Source organism: Phasianus colchicus, chromosome 28 (genome assembly GCF_987193195.1).
Source record: "Phasianus colchicus chromosome 28, bPhaCol1.hap1.1, whole genome shotgun sequence".
NCBI classification, from domain to species: Eukaryota; Metazoa; Chordata; class Aves; order Galliformes; family Phasianidae; genus Phasianus; species Phasianus colchicus.
Window position 1 is genome coordinate 5,033,471 of NC_143463.1, and position 24,051 is coordinate 5,057,521.

At 50.3% G+C, this 24,051-nt stretch overlaps 1 protein-coding gene across 5 annotated transcripts; it reads right to left on the bottom strand.

Annotated features, from left to right (window-relative positions):
• Window positions 1–612: 612 nt before the first annotated feature.
• LOC149914741 (uncharacterized) lies at window positions 613–12,435 on the bottom strand. Of its 5 annotated transcripts, none has more exons than XR_016460292.1 (5): window positions 10,627–12,435; window positions 5,235–10,024; window positions 4,334–4,468; window positions 2,013–3,839; window positions 613–1,379 (listed from the first exon to the last, which is right to left on the bottom strand). XR_016460292.1 is itself a non-coding variant. In XM_090126081.1 (5 exons), the coding sequence occupies exons 3-5, from the start codon at window positions 5,271–5,273 to the stop codon at window positions 3,483–3,485; spliced, it is 531 nt and encodes a 176-aa protein (XP_089982207.1). In that variant the 5' UTR covers window positions 5,274–6,701; window positions 9,827–10,024; window positions 10,627–12,435; the 3' UTR covers window positions 1,861–3,482. The 5 variants fall into 5 exon arrangements, 4 of the variants coding, with proteins under 4 accessions (XP_089982207.1, XP_089982209.1, XP_089982208.1 ...); XM_090126081.1 differs by lacking the exon at window positions 613–1,379 and having other exon boundaries at window positions 1,861–3,839; window positions 5,235–6,701; window positions 9,827–10,024; XM_090126083.1 differs by lacking the exon at window positions 613–1,379 and having other exon boundaries at window positions 1,861–3,839; window positions 11,957–12,435.
• Between the last annotated feature and the right edge of the window lie 11,616 nt (window positions 12,436–24,051).

A 24,051-nucleotide genomic window follows, 5' to 3' on the forward strand; every position in this document is an offset into this window, starting at 1 on the left:
CTACCCCAGGCTCAATTCTCTTTCTGTAATTAGTTCAGTGTATGAGTTTTTAACCTCCACTTTATTTTGCATTGATTTCCTCGCCTTGGGGGGCACCTTCGTCTGTTGACTCCCTGGGCCTGATTTCCCATTACCTGCAGTTGTCTGCAGAACCACTGTCACCATCAGAGATGCCGCAGGCTGTGGTAGGATGCGACCCCTTTTCTTTTCCCATTTACCTGCTGCTGCAAACAGCTGTGCTTTATCCTGGCCCAAGCGACGCACGCTGGGTGATGTAGAAGATGTCTCCCAGCACACACGACAGCTGCCTAATTCCCTGAGTTTGCAATGGAATGCAGCATGGACGTGGCCCAATGCCTCCTGCACACAGCCTAGCAAGCTGCGTTCAGCCGGCCTCAGGCACTGCTGCCCTGCCTTCTACCCACTGCTGGCCACTGACCCGGGCACACCACGTCCTGAGCACTGGAGCTTCCCGTTCCCCTCGTTCGGCTGCAGCCGCAGGGACGTACTGCAGATATGCAGAATCCATTACTGCTGGCTCACCGTTCCTGTTCCCCAGTCTCAGTAGATAAAGAGTTCTTATTGTTTTCTTAATGTCTCTTTGTAGTTTATTAGAGGCCTAGGAGGCACGAGGGGGAAATGAGAATGTGACTCAGAAATCCCAGTTCAGAATCACGTGCTTCCTTTGCAATCTCATTTGTAACCAGACTATTAAAAGTAAATTATCTGAGCTGAGTGGCACTGCTGAAGCGCAAGGGCTGGGGAGAGGGAAGCAACACCCTACTGGGTGTCTCCAGATGCAAGCAGCTTAGCTCAGACAGTTTAATCTGCCCCTTTCTGCCCATGCTGGGATTACTTTGGGAGGACTGCTGGTGCTGACAGCTGTGGACACAATTCCCTCTCCAGCCCTGATGAAAAGTGGCCCTTAGGCTGCAGCACGGGGCTGCCTTTGGGCTCTTGACACGAAGATGGAGAGAGGGAAGGAGGTGCCCACGTGATGTCAGCTCTGCTCTCCCCGATGAAACTGCTGGAGAGGCTGTGAACCGATGGCTCCACTTGTCTCACGTTTCCATGGTATTTCCATCACACCTGTTTCCAGGGACGTCTAATAAATTCAAGCAAATTGGGATGAGGAATTATCAGGCATTAAATGACGCTACCGAGCCAAGCCTCTGCTCTGCTCATTGTGATGGATTTCTATTTTCTCCCAGGGCCTGACTGCAGCACAAGGCAGGGCAGGGTGAGGAGGTGGCTCTGGCACGTCTGTGCCTGTGTCACGAGGCTGGGGCTGCTCCAGGTCCTGGCTTGTCTCTCGGTTAAGGTCAGGTCCTGTTTCTGTTGAAGCAATTTCATATCTCTCAGTGGGAGCTGGATCAAGCCTTCAAGGAATGAAACGCTGCTTTAGTTCATACAAGTGAGTTCGACCTTTCAAAAGTCCCCTTTTAACCCTCCTATTCTGTTCAGGAATTGCTCTGAGTGTATCTATTGACTTTCCATGGAAAGTGAACGTATCTATGTAAAAACCCTGCTGCTGAGCCTCCATAGAGGTAGTACTGACACTCCCACAGATGCTGAAGAATAAAAGAAAGTTCTGCTTCTCTGTAAAACTAAACTAAAATTGTATTTGATGAGTACTATGAAATGTTTATAGATTTTTATTTTTTCCTACTTTGGCCAAAACATCTTTTTTTTCCCACAAAGGCCAGAGGCAGAATATTTACAGGGAAGAGGGGAAACACTTCTTTGAAAAATATTTGTGCTGGAAATCGTTGCAAATTTGTAACCTTACAAATGCATCTCAATAAGTAATAGCAGAATTTTGGCAGCATGTGCAAAAAGAAAAAAAAAAAGAGAGAGAAAAAAAATTCCCCCCAAACTCCAAAGGATTTATGGCTTGTTTCAGAACAGCAAACAGAATCTAAGTTAGCTTTTCCAAGTATTTACTAGCTTTAAGGTTAGAATGAAGCAGAACCTGTGCAGTCCTGTGGAAAGTAAATCCAGGAACCACCCACCCCAAACCCTCTTCTTCCTCGGAAGCCTTCAGCTGCTGCAGCCACGCTCTGCTGTGGTCACAGGCTCACGGATCCTCCCAGAGATGTTGCAGATCTCCTGGTGGTGACATCAGTTCCTTCCCTGGGTGAAAAGGTGAATCTGCACACCAGGAGGAAACAAATGGTGTGGGGTGAGGTTGGGTCTGGGGGATACCTGCTCTGCAGGGAGGACCAGCTTGCCAAGCCTCGCGAGAACGGTGCAGAGCTGAGCAAAGAAAGCTGTCCTGCTTCTGAGCCGGTGCCTGGAAGGACCCAGGGCACCTTGTGCTGCTCTGAAAGGGCTGCAGGAAAAGGCCAGTTCTATCTAAGAGTAGCTCCTATCTTCTGTTCTTGCTGCTCGTTGCCTCCTGTGCTCATATCACAAGCGCTCATCGCTTATCAGCAGCGCCTGCCTTCAGCGCTGCAAACCATCGATCCGCCCTCCGCGTCCCCGGAGGAGAACGGCTCCAGCAATCACAGAGTGTCTCAGGATGGGGTCTGGGGCCTTATTTGCTCTGTGGCTCTCAGCTTCATGTTTTCTAGGTTTTCTGCAACAGAGGGAGTATAGAAATGTTCCCCTCATTTTTAATGAAAGCTGAGATAATCTGTGTCACAGGAGACTGAGCTCTGCAAAAGGTTTCCACGGAATGTAAGGAGGTACCACCGAACGCCCTGCGGCCACGAGCAACCAGCTGTCTGGGATAACTCACAACAACTGATTATTACGACATTCTTAAATATTCACTAACCAAAAATGTATAAACTATTTCTATGTACAAGCTCCACAAACTGCATGATCCCCGCTTCCCTCTGAAATCTTTCTTCCCACTGAAGCTGCTATTTCCCTACCATGCTACTCTCTCAGTCTTCTTTCTCTGTCTGTCCTCAGCCCCCGATGGCTTTGCTCTCTCCATCCTGTGCCATTTGTGGCTGGGTCTGGAAGGCTTTCTCAGGACATTTGACTCATCCATCATTTAAGTAATCAGAAGGAAAAAATCCCAACAGTTTCCATCTACGAACATCCACAAAAAGCACCAAGCAAAAAAAACCCCTCACCTTGAACTTCCCTTCCTGCTTTTCTTTTTGTTTCATTTGAGAATCTGACTTGACAGTCTTTGCTCTGGCAAGAGTCCCACTGAAGTTATTAAGGGCAAGAGCTTGTCAGGATTAAGAGGAGAGATTTTGAAATATCTGTGAGTGATAGCAATATCCCCAGATCTATTAGGCCGGATAAGTATTTGCAAAGGACATTAACCCTGGTGCCTTGAGCTAGATGCTGCTGCCCTGAGGAAAAAGGAGATGACATTCCCAAAGGGGACACTGCTCTATACCTGCCCATAATAAGGTTTTCTATCTCTTCCTTTGCAGAGCTGAACTCAGACCACTTCCTCTTACAGTTTCCATCTGACCATTAGAAACAGCGCTGTTAGAAACGAATGGGCAATAAGGAGCCTAAATGGGAGAGTGGATCAGGAAGGGGCCCTGGGCAGCCGAGCTGTAGGGCATGCAGCCCACGGCAGGGAAGGTCTTTAAGGTCCCCTCCAATCCAACCAATCTACGACTGTGAAATTCTGCTCCTGAGTGCCTGCAGCAGTGGGCAGACTCAGGGACTGCGCGTATTCCCAGCTGGCACAGTGGAGCACGGTTTCCACATACGTGCAGGAACCCACTGTGTTGTGCAGGGATCCAGCGCTGCTCGTGCCATCGCTGCAGCCCAGGCCTGGCACCCAGCACACACAGTGTGTGAGCACGTGCTGCCTCCTGCCAGGGGGAGACCACGGTAATGCGGATGTTGAAACCAAATAAACACTGCAACAAATTTAAAACAAAAACAGCATTTCAGGGGCTGCGTTCCATTCCCACCACCCACCACCATTTATAACTAATTTATATACCATTTATAACTAATTGGGGCTTTGTTATATTCTCTCACCCAGTGACAGATAAATACTGAACTCCACTGGTTAACAATAATCACCCTAATTATGCCAAGATGACATTTACAATACAGGCAATTGCTAATCCATTACCTCACTCTGCTGAATACTAGAACGCTCAAATTAAAAGTTATTCACCCACAAAGAACAATGTTTTAGTAGCTGACACAGCTTAGTAAAGGAATTTATTAAGGTAATTTGCAGTATTCCCATAAATAAAACATTCTAGAGTTCCCCCGTCCTCCTCCCCCTTCCCCCAAAATAATCTTTTGTGATAAATCTCCTTTTTTTTTTTCTCCTTTCTCTCTTGTTGCGCAGTTAAAAGAATAATAATTGGAACTGCCAGACATGTTTAAATTTGCTTACCTGAAAGACAGCAGAGAGCTGAATGAATGTCTCCCCTGCCTTTGGGTTCTTCTCAGAACACTGAGGTTTGGTGGTGTGAGCTGTGCAGGGGCTCACTGCAGTCAGACCTTCACTGACATGGGGCTTTGGTGAAATCTGTGGGGAGGAATGAGCAGCGCTGAGACGTGCTGGGCGGAGGATGGTGGTCCAACCCAAACAACCAGGAGGGGCTGACCACCATCAGGGCGATGCTGAGGAGGCAGCCAAGGGGCTGTGGCTCTCCTGAAGCTTGGGTGTCAGTCCAAGGACAGGGCAAATGCGGAGGCCTCTGCTTAGGTGACATCCTAAACCAAAGCCAAACCAGGAGCTCAGTGGGGTTGCCATGTAGCCCATCGCATTGCTACCAGCAATGGTGTGGGAGTAGGGAGGCAGTTGGAGTTTGTTCCAGCACCTGGAGGTCTTTTACTTTTAGCATTGCCTTCCTGACTCATGTTCCAACATTGAAACACTCACAAAAAGGGAAAAAACCACTCAGTTTGACCTCCTGGAAAGGGAGGGAGTTCCATTGGAGCAAATAATAACAGAAGGAGGAAGGGGTTAAACTGACACACAAAAAAATCAGAGCTGGGTTTCATTGCATCCCCTGAGCAGCCCCTGCACCTGGCGCTGGCAAAGCCTGTGCCAGCAGCAGATCCAGCCAAAGGATAGAGCAGGCAGGGATTTGGGGGGTTTGGTTTTTATTGTTATCACAGCAGCAACGGCCAAAGCTATCTGCAGTAAAGCAGCAAGTCACCCCACGCCAGAGGCCCTGCTGGCACATCCCCACGTGTCAGCCAGCTGCAGTGCTCAGCCCTGAGCCCCCGGCGGGCAGCCCGTGGGGAGTGGGCGCAGGGCAGCGCCCGCCTGCTGCCGGCTGACAAACCTGCGCGGCCTGCCTTGCTCCGTGCTCCTTCACAGCCATTCCAGCCCTGGCTGGAGCAGGGGAACCTGCAGCAGCTGGGATGGCACCGGGCGATGCACACGCAGCCGTGCCCCACGTGCTCTGCTCACAGCCGCTCTGCGTCGGCTCTCATGGCCAGCTTGGATGCTCCCGTCCGATGGAGACAGATCGCAGGAAGGCAGCTCTTGTAAACAAAGATCTGCAGGCCTTGTAATCGCCGCTACTCCTCCTTCTCCACCAGCTCAATTAAGAGACAATGTTTTCCTGTTCACTTGCTCTGCTTTTATGTGCTCTGTCTCATACTGCTGTGCAGTTTTCCCCCCCTTTCTTCTGCAGCTGAACGCTCATGGATCGGGCTCTGCTCCAGCACTGAGCTCCCAGTGCCAGGCACCCAGGGCACAAATGAGACGACTTCCAGACCTGCTCCTGGGAAAATGGAAGCTTTCTTTCCTGAGAAAAGGACTCTGCAAAGCAAAACCGAGTGAGGAAAAGGTGCTCCATAGGAGATAAATCTTTAAAATGCACTGAACCTCAGGTGGGGGGTGCTTCTATTTGGAGAGAAAGTGGTATTAATTTGAATGAACTTTATTCTTTCCCAAGGAGGGTAAACGAAGCCTGATTAGAGCCACTTGAGTTCTGACTAAGAGAGTTTGCTGGGGCGTTAATGGGCAGTAACAGGTGGCAAACAAAGCCAGGTACCGCTCATCACAGCGGGGTTCAAACTTCAGCACTTCTCATGATCTGAAAACTATATTTCCACGTATAAACTGACAACCCAAGTTTGCACAGCACACGAGGACAGAATCATACCATCATTAAGGTTGGAAAAGACCTCTATGATCATTCGGTCCAACTGTCCACCTCCCACCACTACCACCTTTTCTCCCATCTCTTGTTTTCCCCGCAGCCCCCAACCAACCCCCTGCCCAGCCCACAGCTCTGCTCTCAGGCTGCAGCACTTTGGGGTGCCCCACTCTTCCCCCCCGTCCCTCCCTGGGCACATCGATGGATCCCAGCGAGGTCTGAGCCCAGAGCTGGGGCTGGGGCTGTGGGCACGGCTCCTCTCCATCTGCAGTCCTGCCCCCACTGATAAGGGAGAAAGAAGGCTCTGCCAGCCTGAATCCTTTGTTATTTGCTCTGACTGTGAATCTGACTTTTGGTGGCGAGAAAGCACTACTGCTCGCTGTGTTTGACCCCACTTAGCCTGTGACATTAGCAATGCAGAAAATTCACAGTCCCACCAAAACAGGGAAACCATAATTGCATCTTCACTGACAGATGCTGGTTGTTGAACTCTGAGGAGCAACAGGGGATTTTGTGTGCTCTGTTCTTAAAGGCACAGAAAGACGGAGCTCCTTTGTTCCTCTCTGACCTCAGTTACTTTCTGGTTTTCCCATCTTGAGCTGCACGTTCCTTTTCTGTCCAGCTTCTGCTTCCGTGGGACAGTGCCTGGTTTTGACAGAGTGCACAGAAGCGATGGAAAAGAAAGAATGAAAGAAAGGAGGCAGAGAAGGAAGAGGGAAGGAGTAGCATTAAAACCAACAGTTCCTCTTCCTTTCATTTTAGGTCAGAAAAAGTCTTCCCAACTTTACAAAAGGCAGATTGAAGGAAAAAAAAAAAAAAAAAAAAAATCAGTAAATTCATGAACATGCAGTTATTACTTAGCAGACAAATTACATTTCTTCCGAAATGTTCCAAAATGCATTCATTTTCAGAGTACATTACTTTCATAATACTGTGTGGAACATTAAATGAGAATTTCCCTGACTTGGCTACAGAGCACATTTTTATATTTCATAGTCTGACACAGAGCCCAGGGTAACTAATGAAAATCTTTTCGAAAAGTGACAATCTTGTCTAGCAGCCTTGCCTGTTGAAGAGATTGCAACATAAAACAGATGAGTGCCCTGCTTGACAGCTAATTGTGTCGGGCTTAATTACAACAAGCAGGATTTAATCGGCTGTGCAGCACAGTTTTTTAGGAAGGGGGAACCATCTGGAAGGTACCTTGCTCCCAGGCTGCTGGAGGGGCGGGCATCGCTGGATTTCAAAGACAGGGGAGCGACTGTGCGGATTTAAATGCAGCAGAAGTTCCTTCCTTAGTGTATTTCATTTGGGCTGTTTTATGAATTTCATAGATATTTATGCAAACCTGCGCACTGCTGCCTCGTGAAGACGAGGTTTTGGAAGCCTTCCCAGGCTCAATCTGATGAGCCTCATTCCTCTCTGTGGCCAAACCTCGACTCCGAGCTGCCAGCTCTCCGCGCCAGGTCGCTCCCTGTGCCCTGCACTGCTGCCTCGGGCAGCGGGGCACAGAGCTGTGCTGCAGGCAGGGAAGTGCTGCAGAAATGCAACTCCGCTCGGTGTCGTCAGCCCGTTCCTCACAGCCTGCCATGAGGCGCCCACTTGCCAGGAGCTGGACAGCTGCTCTTAAATTGGCCTCAGAATAAAAGGTGGAAGTGTCCTAAGCTGTGGGTCTCCAGGAGTTCCTGGGCACAGCAGCAAGGAGTGATGGAGGCAGGAGGGCATTGCTCACACCCCTCTGTGGGGCTGGACAGGGCATGCAGGGAACGCTGCTGGGGGGGGAATGCTGCACGCTGACCCTGACGAGGCTGAGGCTCCTGCTGCATGCTGGTAGAACGGGCTGCTGATAACACAGCTCCTGAGAGCTGCAGGCTAATGCAGTCCTTCATTTTCTGCCCTGAATAGATTTAATACCCAGCTATTAAAATACTCCTTTGTCATGTCAGAACACGGAGGAATGAAACATAAGTTCAAAGCCTTTGAACCACGACCAACAAAAGGCTCTTTCTAGCACAGGAACCCTTCGGTGCCATCTCCCTGATCTGTGTGCCATGGGTGCAGCAATGGGGGGCCAGCAGCAGGAATAGGGCCCAGCCCCACGCTGCCCTGCAGCCCTCAGCGTGCGGCTGCTCATGCAGAGCTGCTGCTGTGCCTGCCCACATGGCTCCCACCTGCTTCCCGACTTCAGCTGCTTGTTTTGCTTTGGCTCAGCTGTGAAGTTCCTTCACCTCACACAGAGTTTTTCTCTGTGTAATTGACTCAAGGCACCTTCCTCCTTTTTTCTTTTCCCCTGACTGTTTTATCCAGCCTTCTACAGTCTGATCTTGCTGCTGGGCTGACTCAGCTCTAACACTTCTCATCTCAGCAGCAGAGCAGCCTGGACCCTACGTTCCAGATGTGCCTTCCCCAGGGCAGAGGGGAGGAGCACCTCCCTCACCCTGCTGGGCCTGCTCTCTGCAATGCACCTCGGAGTGCCACCGGGCACACTGCTGGCTCGTTGCCACCCTGTTGGCCACCAGAGCCCTCAGGTCCTTCTCTGCAGAGCTCCTTTCCAGCAGCTCAGCCCCCAGCCTGTGCTGATGCACGTGGTTATTCCTCTTCACATGCAGAACTCTACACTTGCACTTGTTGAACCTCACCAGGTTCCAGTCTGCCCAGCTCTCAGCCCATCCATGTCTCTGAATGGCTGAATGACCTTCTGATGGGTCAGCCAATCCTCCCAGCTTCAGATCATCGAGGTCCAGAGGGAGAAGTCCCTGCCTGTAGCAGGGGGGGTTGGAACTAGATGATCTTAAAGTCCCTTCCAGCCCAAACCATCCTACGATTCCATGACTGTCTTCAGTTGCAGATATCTGTAGAACAAACTGTCATATAACCGGGAGGAGAGGGGCTTGCAGCACCTGTTGGGTTGTTGCCTGGCATCACCTCCTTCATACGCTTTGGTGAGAGGCTGCCGGTGATCTGCCCTGTAGGGTTTGGCAGCCTTCAGGATGGCTGTGAGCAGGCAGCCCTGCATGCAGCACTGCAGCGTTCCCAGACCTCTCCTATAACCTTGGGCAAATCACTTGCCCTTGCCTTTTCTGCCCCTTTGTTAAATGAGAGGAATGAGACCATCTGTAGGAAAAGGCTTTGAGTTCTCTAGAGAAGCACCTCCTGCTTCTCACACACATTGCAAAACCTTCCTTCTGTTTCTTCCCCTCTCTCCTCTGTAATTTTCAAGCCAATAATCATTAGCCATCCCCCAACGAGCTCCCCTCAAGGCAATTAGTATCTATTATGCCCATTTTACAACTGCAAAATCCAAGAGGCAAGGTCAGCCACCAGCAGACTGGAAGGCAGCAGCAGGGATTGAAGGAGAGCAGCCCGTTTTCCATTCCAGCATTCCTGCTTTGACCACCAGACCTCGCTCCTCTCAGAAAACATATCGGGGAGCGCCAGGCGGCACGCATTGTCCACAGCACTAATCTGCAGAGGACCACATTAATGCAATTTGATGTCAAGACGCCTTATCTATCATGAAGCAAAGAGGAAGATTAAAGGACTGGAGTTACAAGTGCCTTTTTGTTTGCACTAACTGGGTGAGTGTCTGTCTGGAAAACAGAGGCTTTCAATCTAAATTGCTGTCACGTTTGCCATACAGGAGTAGATTGGTCTCAGCACCCTTATTAAAAATACTACCAGCATTCTACAGCTGCGGCTTGAAGCTCCGCAGCTCTCAGTAACGAGGTTGCAAAGTGGCTGTTGAGCACCTGATACCAATCGCTGCTTACCTTGGAGTAAACCTGAAGCATCTCCCAGGTTCAAGCAAGACCAACACCAAGGACCTGGTCAGGGCTGCCTGTTGCTGCGCTGATGCACGCTGGTGTAAAGGAAGGTCAGAATACAGTCCTTACAACCACGTGGTACATTTGTGCATTATTATTCCAGAGCATCTTTGAAGCCATCAGGGAGAGAATGGGCATAGAAGTCTGGATTAAATTAAAAAAAAAAAAAAAAAAAGAGAGAGAGAAAAGGGAAAAGAAAGGATGGGATTGGAGAAACGCAAAAAACAAAGGCAAGGAGGCACATGGGGCAGAGGGTTATCAAAGGCTTTGGTTGTGTGCTTAATGATGCTTTGATCCCATAATGACATGGAGGCACACAAACATGAATATGGAAGGCAGACACAGCAAGGATCAAACGTGCGTGGTGGGTTTTTTTTTTTTGGCGTGTGTGTTTTCACCTGAAATGCATTCAAAACACACTGTCAAATAGCGTTTGCTATGCTCGCCTCTCGTTAACTGGCAGCTCTGCTGACACTGCTGCAGCAGCAGTGAGGGAGGGGAAAGGGACCGCAAGTTTCCTCGGGGAAGAGGAGAAAACGCCGCACAGCTCGGTGTCCTGAGACCGCCCGGCTCCACCGCGAGCAGCAGCAGCCCGCAGATGGCAGTGGCAAGTTAAAATCCAGCCAGCTCCGCTCCCGCCTCGGCTGGCGGCCCGCGTCTCAGCAGATCGGGCTCCTTCAAGACTGACACAACCGACAACTTTTACCAGGTCTCGGCTGGTTATCTTGCTGAAAGGGAAATCTTACCTTTCTGCTTTCCCTCCCTCCCCAGGCTTGCTCTGGAGACGAGCCGGGGCCACGAACAGCACTGCAGCACTGAGAGGTGCAGGGAGGCACCAGGAGGGGCGCAGGGCTGCACACGTCCAGCCCTGCAGCCACAGCCTCATCCCCGGGGCTCCCGTTGGACGCCCTGCGGCCCTCGGGGTGCTGCAGGTGAGAGGCTGCTGCTTCTCTCCGTGTATTTATTTGCGTGGGGCCATGAGTGCACAGGGGACTTAATAAGGGCAGGAAAATGGAGACCTGGCCTTTAAGAACTTTGCAACTCAGCAAGCAGAGAGAGGATTAATATGAGCTGCTGCCTGGGAGGGCAGCAGGGAGATGAAGTGCAGGAGAGGGACTTAAATCATCAAGGCAAGGGAACAGGAGGTGACTGCAGGGAACTACGGATCCCCCTGATTGGAAGCAGCTGTGAGTTACATTGCGTCATCTTCTCTCACCTGCTCCTCACCCAGGTTTCCAGCAGAAAAAAGTAAAAATTCCAAGTCTAACTACAGCAAATTCAGTGAACAGGGCAGACATCTGTGTTCATTTCCCCTTAACTGAAGCTCAGCAGGACACTGCAGTGTGGTTGGTCTTCTCCAGAGCTCAGTTCACAGAGGAAAAATGGGAATCTGTGACAATCTGTATTCCTGCACTTTCCAGGATACAAAGTGACATCAGGCACCTGGGTTTAGAGCCAAAGGTAAGGGTACTCCAGAAAGTCCGATGCTATGTGGGAGCCCAAGAAGTGCTTCCTGTGCCTGGCCCTGCTGCAGCAGGCGGAGACTTCTCCTGGATGGGCCCTTTTCACAGAACCACGGAACACAGGGGTCAGAAGGGACCTCTGGAGTTCAACCAACCCCCCCAAAGCAGTTCCCTACAGCAGCTGCACAGAAGAGCACCCAGGGGGATCAGAACATCTCCAGGGAAGGAGACCCCACCTCTCCGTGCCACCCTCACAGCACAGAAGTTCTTCCTCACGCCCATATGGAACTCCCTGGGCTCCAGTCTGTGCACGGTGCCCCTCGTCCTGGTGCTGAGCAGCACAGAACAGAGCCCAGCCCCATCCTCCTGACCCCCGCCCTTCACATATTGATCAGCACTGATCAGATCCCTCCCAGTCCCCAGGTGAACAGCCCCAGGGCTCTCAGCCTGTCCCCATCAGGAGGTGCTCCAGGCCCCCACCATCTCTGCAGCCCTCCGCTGGGCTCTCTGCAGCCATTCCCTGTCTGCCTGGGACTGGGCAGCCCAGCTCTGGGTGCAGTGCTCCAGCTGTGCCTCCCCAGGGCACAGCAGAGCAGAGGGGCACTTCGCTCACCTGCTGCAAGGCACCCCCGGGTACCACTTGTACTCTCTTGTTTCCATGTGCTCCTCTGTCATCTGCTTTTCTCTCATCCTCTCCCACTTGCCAATGAACGACGGATCTGCCATCTCCATGTTTCCAGGGTAACGAAAAGAAGTTTCCTCCAGCCCAGAGGTAGAGCAAACCCATTCTGCTGGAAAATTTAAAGCGAGGATTAAAATTTATAAAACAGCACACGACCCAGTGCAGCATCTCCTGCTCCTGCCAATCCATCCGAATCACCGCGCACAGAGTGCAGCTGGGGCCACCTGCATGGCATTATGGCGCAGGTCCCCGGTGGCACTGGGCAGCTTTGTTTGTGGAGCTGTTGGCCACCAGCACTCCCGTGGCTCCGTCCATCCTAAATTGCTCTGCCTGACAGCGAGAGTGGATTCGGCCGTGGCCTGGGGAACAGGGGCAGAGTGGCTTTGCTGTAATGATGGCTCACGATGTCCCAGCTGGCCTGTTTGATCCTGTCTGATCTGATCTGGCAGCTGTGAAGAGGGGAGGAAGCAAGGAAGAGTAAGTAGAGCAACTTATGCCTGCATAAGGATTTAAGTATTCTTTAATACTTAAAAGTCTGGGTTGACTGGCTTCTTGAGAGCCCCGTACAACAAAGCTAGTGATCTCCTGAGGCAACAACTGGAGATAGGAAGGTCTGGAGCAAATGGCTTTGCAAAACTTAAAGGATAACCATTTAATACTTCGGGCCATCAAACATATTTCTTCCCGAATTCAACCCCTGGGAATGAAGTACTGGAGTTCCTCTCGGAAACGGACTGCGAGGCATCGCATCCTGCAAGCACCCACACTGCTCAGGCACTGCTGCTCTGCCTCTCACCAAACCACACTCCCTGCTGCCAAGGGTTCATGTCCCAGCGATGAGACCAGCGCCAGTAGTGTGATGCCAACAGATGGAAGCAATAAGCAAGCACAGTGACTGTAACAGAAATAATAAACAACTGCACGTAGAACGTTTTCTTCGATGCTAGCCAAGGAAAGTCCATTAATTGTCATCTGGAAATCCCTGTAACATTTGCAGCAAGGATCTGCCACAGCTGTGCCTGCTGCTGCCCCACAGCACTCGGTTCTGGGCAGGGTGAGCCCGAGCCATTCCTTCTCACCCTGAGCACTGGACTGCTGCAACACCAGCGTGAGATGTTGTGTTTATAACATCACGAGTTACACATGAGGTGATCCCAAAGCATAATTACTAATAAATGTTTAATTAATAGCTTATGTATGCGTTGATAAGTTCATTAAAATGATGCATGAGCACATGAATATTCCTGAGCAGGCAGGAGGAAGGGAAGTTACTGCTGGAAAGTGTGTTAACAAGGGGATTACAGGGTTTACATATGGAGTCTGCACGCGCTCCGCTCATTCCTCTTAGATGAACAGTTTACGGCCCGTTGTGACCAACCAATCTCATCACAACCTCCACTTCACAAATCTCTCGCTTCTCCTCTTAAAAATAAACAAACAGACAATGTTTTCCCATTAACAATAATAATATCCAGCAGTGTGGACCAAAGCAAATGAGTTAATTGCTTTAAGGAGCTTTAACTGCATTTCCATCCCTTGGAATTATTGCTTCCAGAAAAACGCACATTCAAAACCTCCAACAACAGTAAGTAGTATACCTGAAGGGGTCAACCCCTATCAGTGCTGGTGTGGAACAGCGCAATAAATAAAACCACACTCTGAGGGACTGTGTCCACATAGGCTCTTCCTCTCTTTCTCAGCTCCAGAGAACTGAAGCTGAGGGGTCTGGGAGCTGTTGCCAATTGCAGCACGTTGTGCCCAATGCAGCAGAGCTCCAGGAAAGGTGTTGGGCCACAGCCCTTGCTTGTTCCTCTCCTTTCTTTGTGCATCTCATATAGGCAAGGGAATCGAGGCAGAGTTCTGAACAAATTCAAATGCTGATTGATACTGAAGCCCTGAGGAGGTGTGTTTTGGCTCTTGGCATTGCTAGGGTTTAGCTGGGAGCATGAACAGGGCAGCCAGGGTGGCAGAAGAAGGGCTGCTCTATCTAATCTCATCTTCTCGAACCAATAATCTGCCTAGCTGCTCATGCTTTAGATCTGTTCTGTATTCTAACTAATCTATTTTATTGGTGTCTCATCCATTCTGGATCTCATCTCATCTGTTGTAATGATTTATAATCCACACTGGATTCCGAGAACAAGTTTTAAAAAGCTTTTGTGAGGAGACTAAGCCATGCCATAAATTTCAGTCCGTGTGAGCTAAGTGCCTAGATCTGAGCAGAAAACATGACAGCTACTCCTAAAGGGCCTGGGAAACACAACCTGCAGCACCCAGGGATGGAGCACGCTCCAGCTGGCCATGGGCAGCTCTGCACCCACCTCTAATCCCACAGCACGGCCTGGAATCTGTATTGTGGATGCAGAGCATCACCATCAGACTAGGAGAGATGAGATATGGTATTTGTGGCATTTACACATGGGATGGTAGCTTTTTCTAGGGGGTATTTTGGTCCTTCCACAACAACACATCTTCCTGATCCCCCTGGGTGCTCTTCTGTGCAGCTGCTGTAGGGGACTGCTTTTGGGGGAGTTGGGCATCTCCAGAAGTCTCCTCCAATCCCCACAATTCTGTGATTCTGTGAAATATGTCTGTCTTTGCAGGTGCCAAAAAATACTGGGCTGCCTGCAGTATTCCCAATTGGTCTGTGAGCAGAACCCAGCAGCCTCACAGCAGCTGGAGCCACAGCCCTGCCCACAGCACGCTCTCACATCTCCCACCAGCTTTGTTCCCACCTTTCCTCCATGCCACCTTCCAGGTGCTTTGAATGTGGAACACATCTAAACGCTGAGCATCGCTGCTTAACATGGCGCGTCTCACCCTGCAAAGGACGCTTTGGCTCCTTGTGCAGACAGAGGAAGAAAAGTCCACCTCATGGTTAAATAAATAAAACTAGTGACTCGCTTGGGAAAAACCTCTAATGAGGTCATGAGGGGTGAGATGCCACCACTGCAACTGGTGACCTTTGGTCATTTCCAAAACGACATTTGCTGGATATAGACATACACCACTGGTTGTTTATAAAGTGATTGAGGATTTTCTCTTGCAGAGAGATTCTGGTTTCTGACTTTTGCTACTGCCCACAACCCCGTTCCAACAGTGACCCACAGCTAATGACTACAGCTTTGCAAGCGTTTTCTCTGAAAGTCTGTTGGAAAGAAAAAGTCTCTTCTGAAGCCAGACAACAGGCCAGCAGGTTGGAAACATTCACGTTGCTGAGCAAGAAGGGTTTGCAGCTTGGTAAAAAAGCAGCCATAAGCCCACGGCTCAGCCAGGCCCAGCCCCAGCCAGCACAGGACTCAAAGAACCTACCTGACCCTCCCCAGTGCAACACGAGGCCATCACCTCTCATCATCCAGCTGTGACCTGGAGCAGAGGCTGACTCCCCCTCACCACCGCCTCCTTTCAGGAGCTGCAGAGAGCAATGGAGTCTCCTCTGAGCCTCCTCTTCTTCAGACCAGCCCACCCCGTTCCCTCAGCCCACAGGACGGCACCCAGAGCCCTCAGAGCGGCGCTGCCCCTCTCTGAGCACACTGCAGTGCCGTGGTGTCTGTCTGGCAGCGAGGGCCCCGAGCTGAACGCAGCACTCGAGGTGCAGCCTCAGCAGTGCTGAGAACAAAGGATGGCCACCTCCCGCTGCTGCTGGCCGCACTGCTGCTGACACAGCCCGGATGCTGTTGGCCTTCTTGGCCATCTGGGCACACTGCTGGCTCCTGGTCAGTTGAGGTCACAGACACTCCCAGATCCTTTTCTGCTGTGCAGCCTTCAGCCGCTCTGCCCCAGGCCCACAGCCTCGCACAGGACTGTTGTGACCACAGTGCAGCACCTGGCACCTGGTCGTGTTCCTTCTGGGCTTTCTCAGCCCAGAGCAGCAGCTCTGTGGTTGCTCCCTGTGGGTGACCATGCTGGTTTCATACCCATCACCTTGTGTGCACACCTCAGCAGCTCCTTGTCTCCAGCTTGGTCTCACTGTAAATGAGGAGGTTAAGCCATCAGCCAAACAGCAACATCCTTCTCCTTGACATTCAAGCGATTGAAAAGCTCCTCGTAGGGTCAAGCACAGTGGCTTTTAAATAACACTCTGCGTTTGTTACTGTTGGCATTTAAGTGCTGGCTAAGAGGGGACAAGCAAGCAGGGCCCAAGGCTCAGCGCTTTACGATGGGTTGTGCAGCTCATCGGCTGCTTCCCAGCGCTGTGTGCGGCCCTCAGCACCTCCTGCACGCAGCGCCTGTCCCAGCACAGAGCTGAGAGGCAGAGGCTGATTTCTGAGGCCTGCCGGGCTGCAGCACGCAGCCCTGCCCGCCCTGCACGCCTGCTGCAGCCCCGTCCTTCACCAAGTGACCGTGCAAAAGTCAGAGGATCTGCCTGACCGCGAATTGTGGCACAGATCGCTGTGTGGTGTTGTCTTCTTCTTTTCTGAAAAGCAATTAATTAGCTTTAGTTTACTGCAACTTCCCTTCCAGCAAAAAACAGGCCTTGCTGCGATAGCAGCCCTAATTGCCATGTCAGACTCTTCACAGCCCCATCCATCCCCCAGCACCATCAGCTTTTGTTATAAATTAATAGAGCCTGGACACATCCCATATTTAAGAATGAAAGCAGAAGGGGAGCGTGACAGAGCCTTAAAGAGACAGGAGAGCTCCTGGAGGAGCCCTGGGCTCTGACCTCCTGCCTCCTTCCCCAGCCCAATAACAAAATGGGGATCTGGAGGTATTTCTGAAAGCAGCTGCCTAAAAACACATCCATTCAGAATTACGGGGTATTTTTAGACTGTAAAAGAGAGCAGATATAAATATGTCTTCATTCTTGCTGTAATCCAATTGGTTTAATCAGTTACATCACTGATAGGCTTGATGCATGCAGTACAAACACAGCTTTTATTACAGAGAGAGCACGCAAAGCAGATCTGTATGTGAGAGGGGGTATATGTATGTTTTTATAGATTTGTATATAGAATCTATATATTTATATGCAGGCATAGACACAGAGCCCTCCCTTTTCTGTTTAAAAAAATGCTGCCTGAATCACTTTCACAAATAAGACAAACCCCATATTTTGCTGGCAGAACGATTACAGCTGTCAGATCTGACGGACGCAGCACTGCTGATGAATAATTCATGGCAGCTAATTATAAGCTGGCAGATTTCTGGCATTGGGGCACAAAAAGGCTGGAGATCCCAGTTATCTGCAGCTGATCTGATCCTCCTGAGGTCCTGAAAGGCTGCACAGAGACAAAGGTGCTGCATTATTGCTGCACAAACCGACTCAGTGCACGTGCAGTGAGTCAGGTGGGGACACAGTGCTGCTACCAGAAGCACTGTGAGATGCAGCCCTGGCAGAAGTCTCAAAGCCACAAAGGCTGTGTGATTCCAGCTGCTGTCCCAGGATTTGCTAAGGGTAACTGCCATGTGTAACAGGCCTCTAATCTACCCGGTGATGTCAGACTGAGTGCTGCTAGCACTGGGCACACAAAGGGAAGGCTGGAGACTCACTGGTTCCAGTAGTCCAAGCAGTCTTGAGCTTCAGTGGTATTTCATTAACGCCCGTCACAAAGGCAGTTATTAACGGTTAAAGGACACACCTAAAACAAAAAGCTCCTTTTCCACCCCCTGCACAATCCTGGCTCCCACAGACCCAACTCCTATGAAATGAGACATCCTGGTGGCACCATGAATCTGCCCCCACCACCCCACAGCACCACACACACTGTCCTGGTGTGGGACCACCACTGCTGCTCCCAAAGCAGAGCTGCAGAGCCTGCGGGGCCGCTGACAGCACCTGCAGCACAGCACATCTCACACATCCACGTCTCAGCTCCCCTCAAAATAAAAGGGCAGGTTATGAGCAAGAGAATGAATGTCCCTAATAAGGCTGAGCCTGGTAAATAACATAATGCCTGTGTTTGCTCTGAAACCATCCATATTCTGCCAAGCAGAAAGGTAACGGGAATTGTGCGGCAATAACAGATCATCAGGTGATGGGAGCTTTCAAGGTTTGTCTCCTCTCTCAATGCACGTTATAAAAATTACCCCCCAGAGTCTTTTCCTTCTCTTTCGTTTTCCTCTTGACATACTGTCGACATAAACTTTCTCCCTGCAAGGAGATTTCTTCTGCCGTGAGTTCCAAGCTCAGTGACATTCTTCGCGGTGCCCTGGAGCGCGCGGCCTCTGTGTGTATCTGTCTCTTTGGTGTGAACTTAAAGATCAAGAGCCATTCATTTACAAAAACTGTGAGGACACGTTTCCTCCTTCTTGCCGGAGCCTCTTTCGATGTGTAAAGAAATGGGGATCTTCTCAGAACAGGAGCAAACGGGCAGCACGCCCGCCTGGTGACGGCGCAGCCATTGCAATGCAGAGGAGGCAGGCGCTGACGATGAGCACAAATCCCCCCTGTCTATAAGCTGTCTTCTCCACCCTACATTTCCCCTGCAGTTTCAATGTTTTGTTTCAACCTTTGGATTGTATTAAAATATTAATGCTAACGTTTTATTATAATTTTATACTCCATGTTTAATATTTTAATACAATCAAAAGCCCAAATGAAATCCTTTAACGTTATCGGGTGAAATGATTATGTGCAATTGGAACAAAGCAATCCCCCAGAGCCAGCAGGATGTTTTGCTGAAGTTTTCTTTCCCTGGGTATTTATCAGATGTCATTCCCTTGCTCTGCCAGGAAGGCCCCTCCCGACCTCGAACGCATTAGGAATGCAGTTGAGCATTCAAGTGTCTCCAATTGAACCCATGGATGGTTGGTGCGGATGGGACTCCAGGATTGCCTTCCTGCTGTGTGTGAATGGCTGTGCATGGCAGCGCCCCGCTGACTCAGTGAGGAGCTGCTCCCTGCTCTGCTGGGGCCGGGCTGCCCTGCTCACACCCAGAGCACAGCCCTGCTCCGTGCTGAGGTCCCCCAGTTCCGATCCTCTGAGATCCCTTTGAGTCCCATGTGCCTCTCACACCCCGTTCTGTAGCATGAGAAAACTATGAAGACTTCCAAACAATTTTTCAATTTGAGGCAGATTAAGAGCAAAATTCTAGTGGGACTAATAGTGTGTAATCTTCTTTACATTTCTCCTCTTGCTTTATGAAGAACAGTTCACTGCAATGGCGTATTTCACACTCCGTTGCTGATATTTCAATTTCCTGCTTAAGTTACAATAAAAACTGCCCACACTGCTGATGCTCCCATGAAGAATAATTTATGTTGATTGACGTTATTTAATTCCCTCTGGATGCAGCTAATGATTAAGTGATGCCAGGAAATTTAAAAGCACATCCTACCTGCGGACTCCTCTAAGCTCTTTTGGAAGGCTTTGAAAAGCTTCCAATTTCCAGCATAAAACACTGCCACTGATCTCTAAGCACCTTCCTTGTCTTCCTCCCCTACTTCTTTCCCACCCCAAAGGAAGACAATTAAATTATTGAGCTCAATCAAGGCCTGGGGGCTGGGTTTCCAGCAGCAGGATGTGCTGGGAGGATGCTGCCCACCAGCAGCTCATGGCAGGGCAGCAGGCAGCAGGACACCCCAGGCAGGGCTGTGGGACAGAGGATAGTCCAGTGGAGTTGAAAAACCCATGACTGGGATTTGTATCGATTTCAAGACCCAAACACATCGTTGTGCAAATCAAGACCTACCGGACTGTGGAGTGGCACAAGTTTGGTGTGAACAGAAAGGGGCAGAAGCACCAAGTCCCGGGCATCAGTTCTGTGCCAGGAACCATCCTGCATGCCCCCAGGTCTGCCAGGCAACTTCAGCCACTGGGGAACACTGCTGCAGAGGGAGTGTTAAGGGAGAAGGCATCTGGGTGTGAAATTAGGCTGCAAACCTGCTCCAAACCCAGTCCCTGCACTGACACTCTCAAGCTGATGTTGCTGGCATCTTTCCATTAATCAGAGCACGCGCTGCTCCTCCAGCACACACAGCCCAGAGGCCCGGCTGCCCCTCACGCACCTCTGCCCCTGCCATGAAGAAGCAATTTATATTGGATCCTTTTGCCAAGAGAGTAAACATTTTGCTTTTATTTGTCAAAGGAGTTGTCTTCCTATCTTCTGCAGACAGGCGCTGTGTCTCTGGGAGGATTTGCCTGTATGGCAGAGATTTACTCTTATTCCAAACTAAATTCAACTCCACAGGCTGCTAATCCAGCATATCTGCAGCAGAATAACCCATCCAGTGTAACCACGTGGGCAAAATCTCACCAGCAGTTTGCGGGGCTATAAGTGAAGAGGAAAAAAGGGATTTTCCCCTGGGAGCTCCCCAGATTTTGGCAGATTCCCCAGGCAGCTGCAAACCGCTGAGGGTTAAAAAGTAACCCCAAGCAAGGAAAGAGTGAGCATCGTTTCAAAATGCTGAGAAATCTTCTCATCAAAATACTGTCAGAGCCTGTCACGGCAGAGGGAAAACAAACGCGCGAGACACGATGGTTCTGCATGAAATGTAAAATGCTCTTTAGCTAAAACAAAACTCTTTGAAGGCGCCCAGATGGGGAAAGGGAGTGGGGGGAATAGGTAAAGGCAGGAAGCACTCTACTCTCAAAGCATACAAGGGAGAAATCCAGGGAGGCATGCACAGCCCTGCCTCGGTTTCCCCATGCAGCGAGCAGAGTTACTGGCATTCAGGGGATGAGGTCCTTTGCCCAACCGCTCCACTGCTCCAAAGTGCCCCTTCTTCTGCCACAGCTGCTGCAGAATGGAGGCAAAGCCACTGTTAAGCAGACAGAAGAAGAAAGAAGAGATGGTGCCAAACAGGACCGTGATGAACTGCTGCCAGTGAGGTCTGGATCCTGTGAGTGCAGTGCATGTGCCAGTGGTATTTTGCCCTTTCCCATGGGACTTGCTCCCTGTGCCATGGAATCTTTTCCCAGGAACGCACAAAAGGTGCTGTGGAACATGGGCATCAGCACTGCTGTACCCTGACTCTGGCTGTGCTTCCAGCTCTCAGGGAAAATCTTTGGTAGACCCAGCTCTGAGCCCAGGAGAGGACAGTCGCAAGGATGCAGACAACAGAGCTGCACTGCATAGTAAGGATGCTACAAACCTTGAGTTTTGTTGTCAGCTCCTCCAGCTTGCTGCCGCAAAGGCCTCATCATCTACACACAGCCAAAACAATCTCCTCCTCCCTGCCCAGCTGTGAAGCAGATCCTTTTAATAGGCAGTAGTTAATAATTGCCACAAAGGACACCAATTTGGAAGACAATGACAGAAACCACAGCTAAGGAAGGAAAAAAGATCCATTTAAAATTGCAGAAGATCAGCATACCTGCAGAAAGAGACTTTCATGGACATGTCTTTAATCTTTCCCACTTCCAGCCCTTAATAGCAGAACCTGATTCGAAGTCTTGGTGATGGATTTCCAACCCAGACACAAAGTGACAGGCTCATTTTCAAGTATTGCACAGCTATAATTCCGTGTTTTATTTGTTATTATTCTAACCTGCTGATGGAGTGGGGCTGTATTCAAGGCAGCGGTAACAACTCTGGCTCGAGGCGTTATTTAGAGTTCGGTGTTTAGAGCCAGAGCCTCGTGCCTCTTGATATTTATGAAGAAGATGTGCCTGTAGCTGCAGTGCTCGTATCTTATTTGTTTGTTGTTCAAACAAAGGATCAGGAAATTGGATGCTGTTTCCAGCGAGCGATACCATCTCAGCAGTTGAGGGAAGGGCCACTGGTCTTTATGTGCTTCTCCAGTGGAGCAGCGAGGAAAGTTGTCTCCAGGTCAAGGTGATAAAGTCACCTTGCAAAGTCTTCCAGGGAAAAGTCCCACTCCAAAAAGCCTGGGAGGGGACAGACTCCCAGGAACCAGGGCTGAGTTGCGTCCAACCCCACTGCTGAACCTGGCCAGTGCACTCATCTTCTCATTTGCAGGATGCTCTCCCCATTGCATGCCTTAATTTCTTCTCTTCTTAGTTAAGCTTAAATTAAGAAATCTTGTCTTTATGACCACAGAGAACAGTGCACAGCATTTTTTTCACCCAGAATAAGATTCTTGAAAGGAAAACCTTGCAGTCAGATTCAGTGAGAGCCCCATTTCACCGCAGAGCAGTGTGACAAATCCTGCTGTGGCTGATGGGACTTTTGTGGAATTAGAGCACATTTACGTAGCCTGAACAAAGTCATGCTGGGTCTCCCTTTCTTTGTGTTCCCTTGGCTTTGTGGGCCAGTGATGAGCCTTTGCCCCAGTTCAGCAGCTCTGGAGGTCTGCCTGGGTAGCTTTGAGCCTCAGCTAACTTATCTTGCCTTACAGCACAAAGGAGATAACACACAACCCTTTGTACTCTTTTGCAGCCTGTGAGCTCCTAAGTCACTTTGGCAGCTTTGAAAAGTTGATTCTGCCTGAGAAATGACACTGGCAGTAGCAACAGAAGCTGAGGAAGAGGCTGTTTGCTCAACCAAGGAAGTTTAACCTCTGCCATGCTTCTGTACAGCAGAGAGCAGTGAGTGTTCACAGCAGAAAATGAGTTACAAGCAGCAAAGTCTGGATGTTGCTCAGATGCCTCGAGACAGTGATGCACCAGGTGCAAAACAAGAGTTCTTAACACAGCCTGACAATTTACGCTGAGATTCTGACTCTCCTCAGAGCATTAGGCATTATTATTCCAGTTTCTCGTTAGCTGTGTAGATGACCAAATTCTGTCTGTCCACAAAAAGCGATGAGCTCTGTGGGACTTTGAGGAAGAACCAACACATTACAGCCCAGTGGACTGAGGAAAGGCAACCTGCAGCTCACCCAGCGCTGTTTCCTGGCAGTCTCTCATTTGCTATCTATCACTGCCCTGGTCAGCAATGCCCGGTGTGCAGGAGCCCACGACACGTGTGGTGTGAGAGGCCTGAGCCTGTCCCCATGTCCCCTGTGATGGTGCAGCCCTGGACATGTGCTGGGTGCCCCGCGTGCTGGTGGCACTCAGTCACACTGTGAGAGACGCAGCCTGCCGGCATGCCAATCTGAGAACGAAAGGGGACGAATTAAATATAAATCCCACCCAAGCTGCTACCAGTTCTATTCTGCCAGGGTGTTATTCATAAAAACAATCTCTGGTGCCAGCTCTGGTTCCCAGCCAGGGCTGCAAACTAATGAAATTGCCTTTTATACTGAGCGTGAGAATGAGCCTCCTCCGACTGCAGGCGTGGGCCGTCCTCCTCACCATCATCCTTCTGGGGGCGGTGGCAGCCGGGTCCTTATGGACTTGACAGCAAATGGGACACTGAAATGAGGGCTGAGCTGAAACTGCTGGAGTAACTCTGAATCCTTTTCAAAGTGAAGACTGCAACAAAGAGGGTCGTGGCGAGGCAGCAGGTCCTTCAGCACAGGTGGAAAGGCAGGGGAGAAGCAGGGAGTTTGCTAAGCGCTTAGAAAAGGAAAGCCTAGAAGAAAGACAGCAATCCTTGGAGGACAACAACCCTCACTGCTGCTCAAAGGCATTTGGATCTGCTTTGTTCTCTGTGGGCTTTCTTCCATGCCCAGCCCCACTGGCTTCCCAGCACTGTGACACGTCTTATGCTAACACAAGTGTTAACAGGCGAGTGGGTGTACGGTGAAGCTCTGCTCCCCTGTGACATTCCCTTCATGTTAGCACATACAGGGAAGTAAGGAGTGCTCCAGAAAGCACAGGAGAGCAGATGAACAAACGCAGCAGCTCACCAGTGAGTTTCCTCCTGGCAGCAGCAGGCAGACACTAACAGAGCAGAGGAGAGGGTGGCTGATCTCCCAGCAGTGTTCTCCCCACGCACTGCAGGTGCCTCGTTACACGGTGAGGAGGTGCATGGCGACCTGCAGAAGGTGAATGCCCCCAGTACGAGTCGGCCACAACCACAGTGTCTTCGGTGTTCCAATTTCAGGGACCTGGCAGATACTACAAGAAGCAGGGATATTCCTGGAACAGACACTAAAATCCTGCCGTGGCTTGAACCTGAGAGCTGAGGCACTTCATTCCTACTGTGAAGTGCTGAGGCTAACTTTGAAGCATTATATCCTATAAAGGATCAAATCCACAACCTGCCTTTGCTTCAGTTTCCCACTGCAGAGAAAGG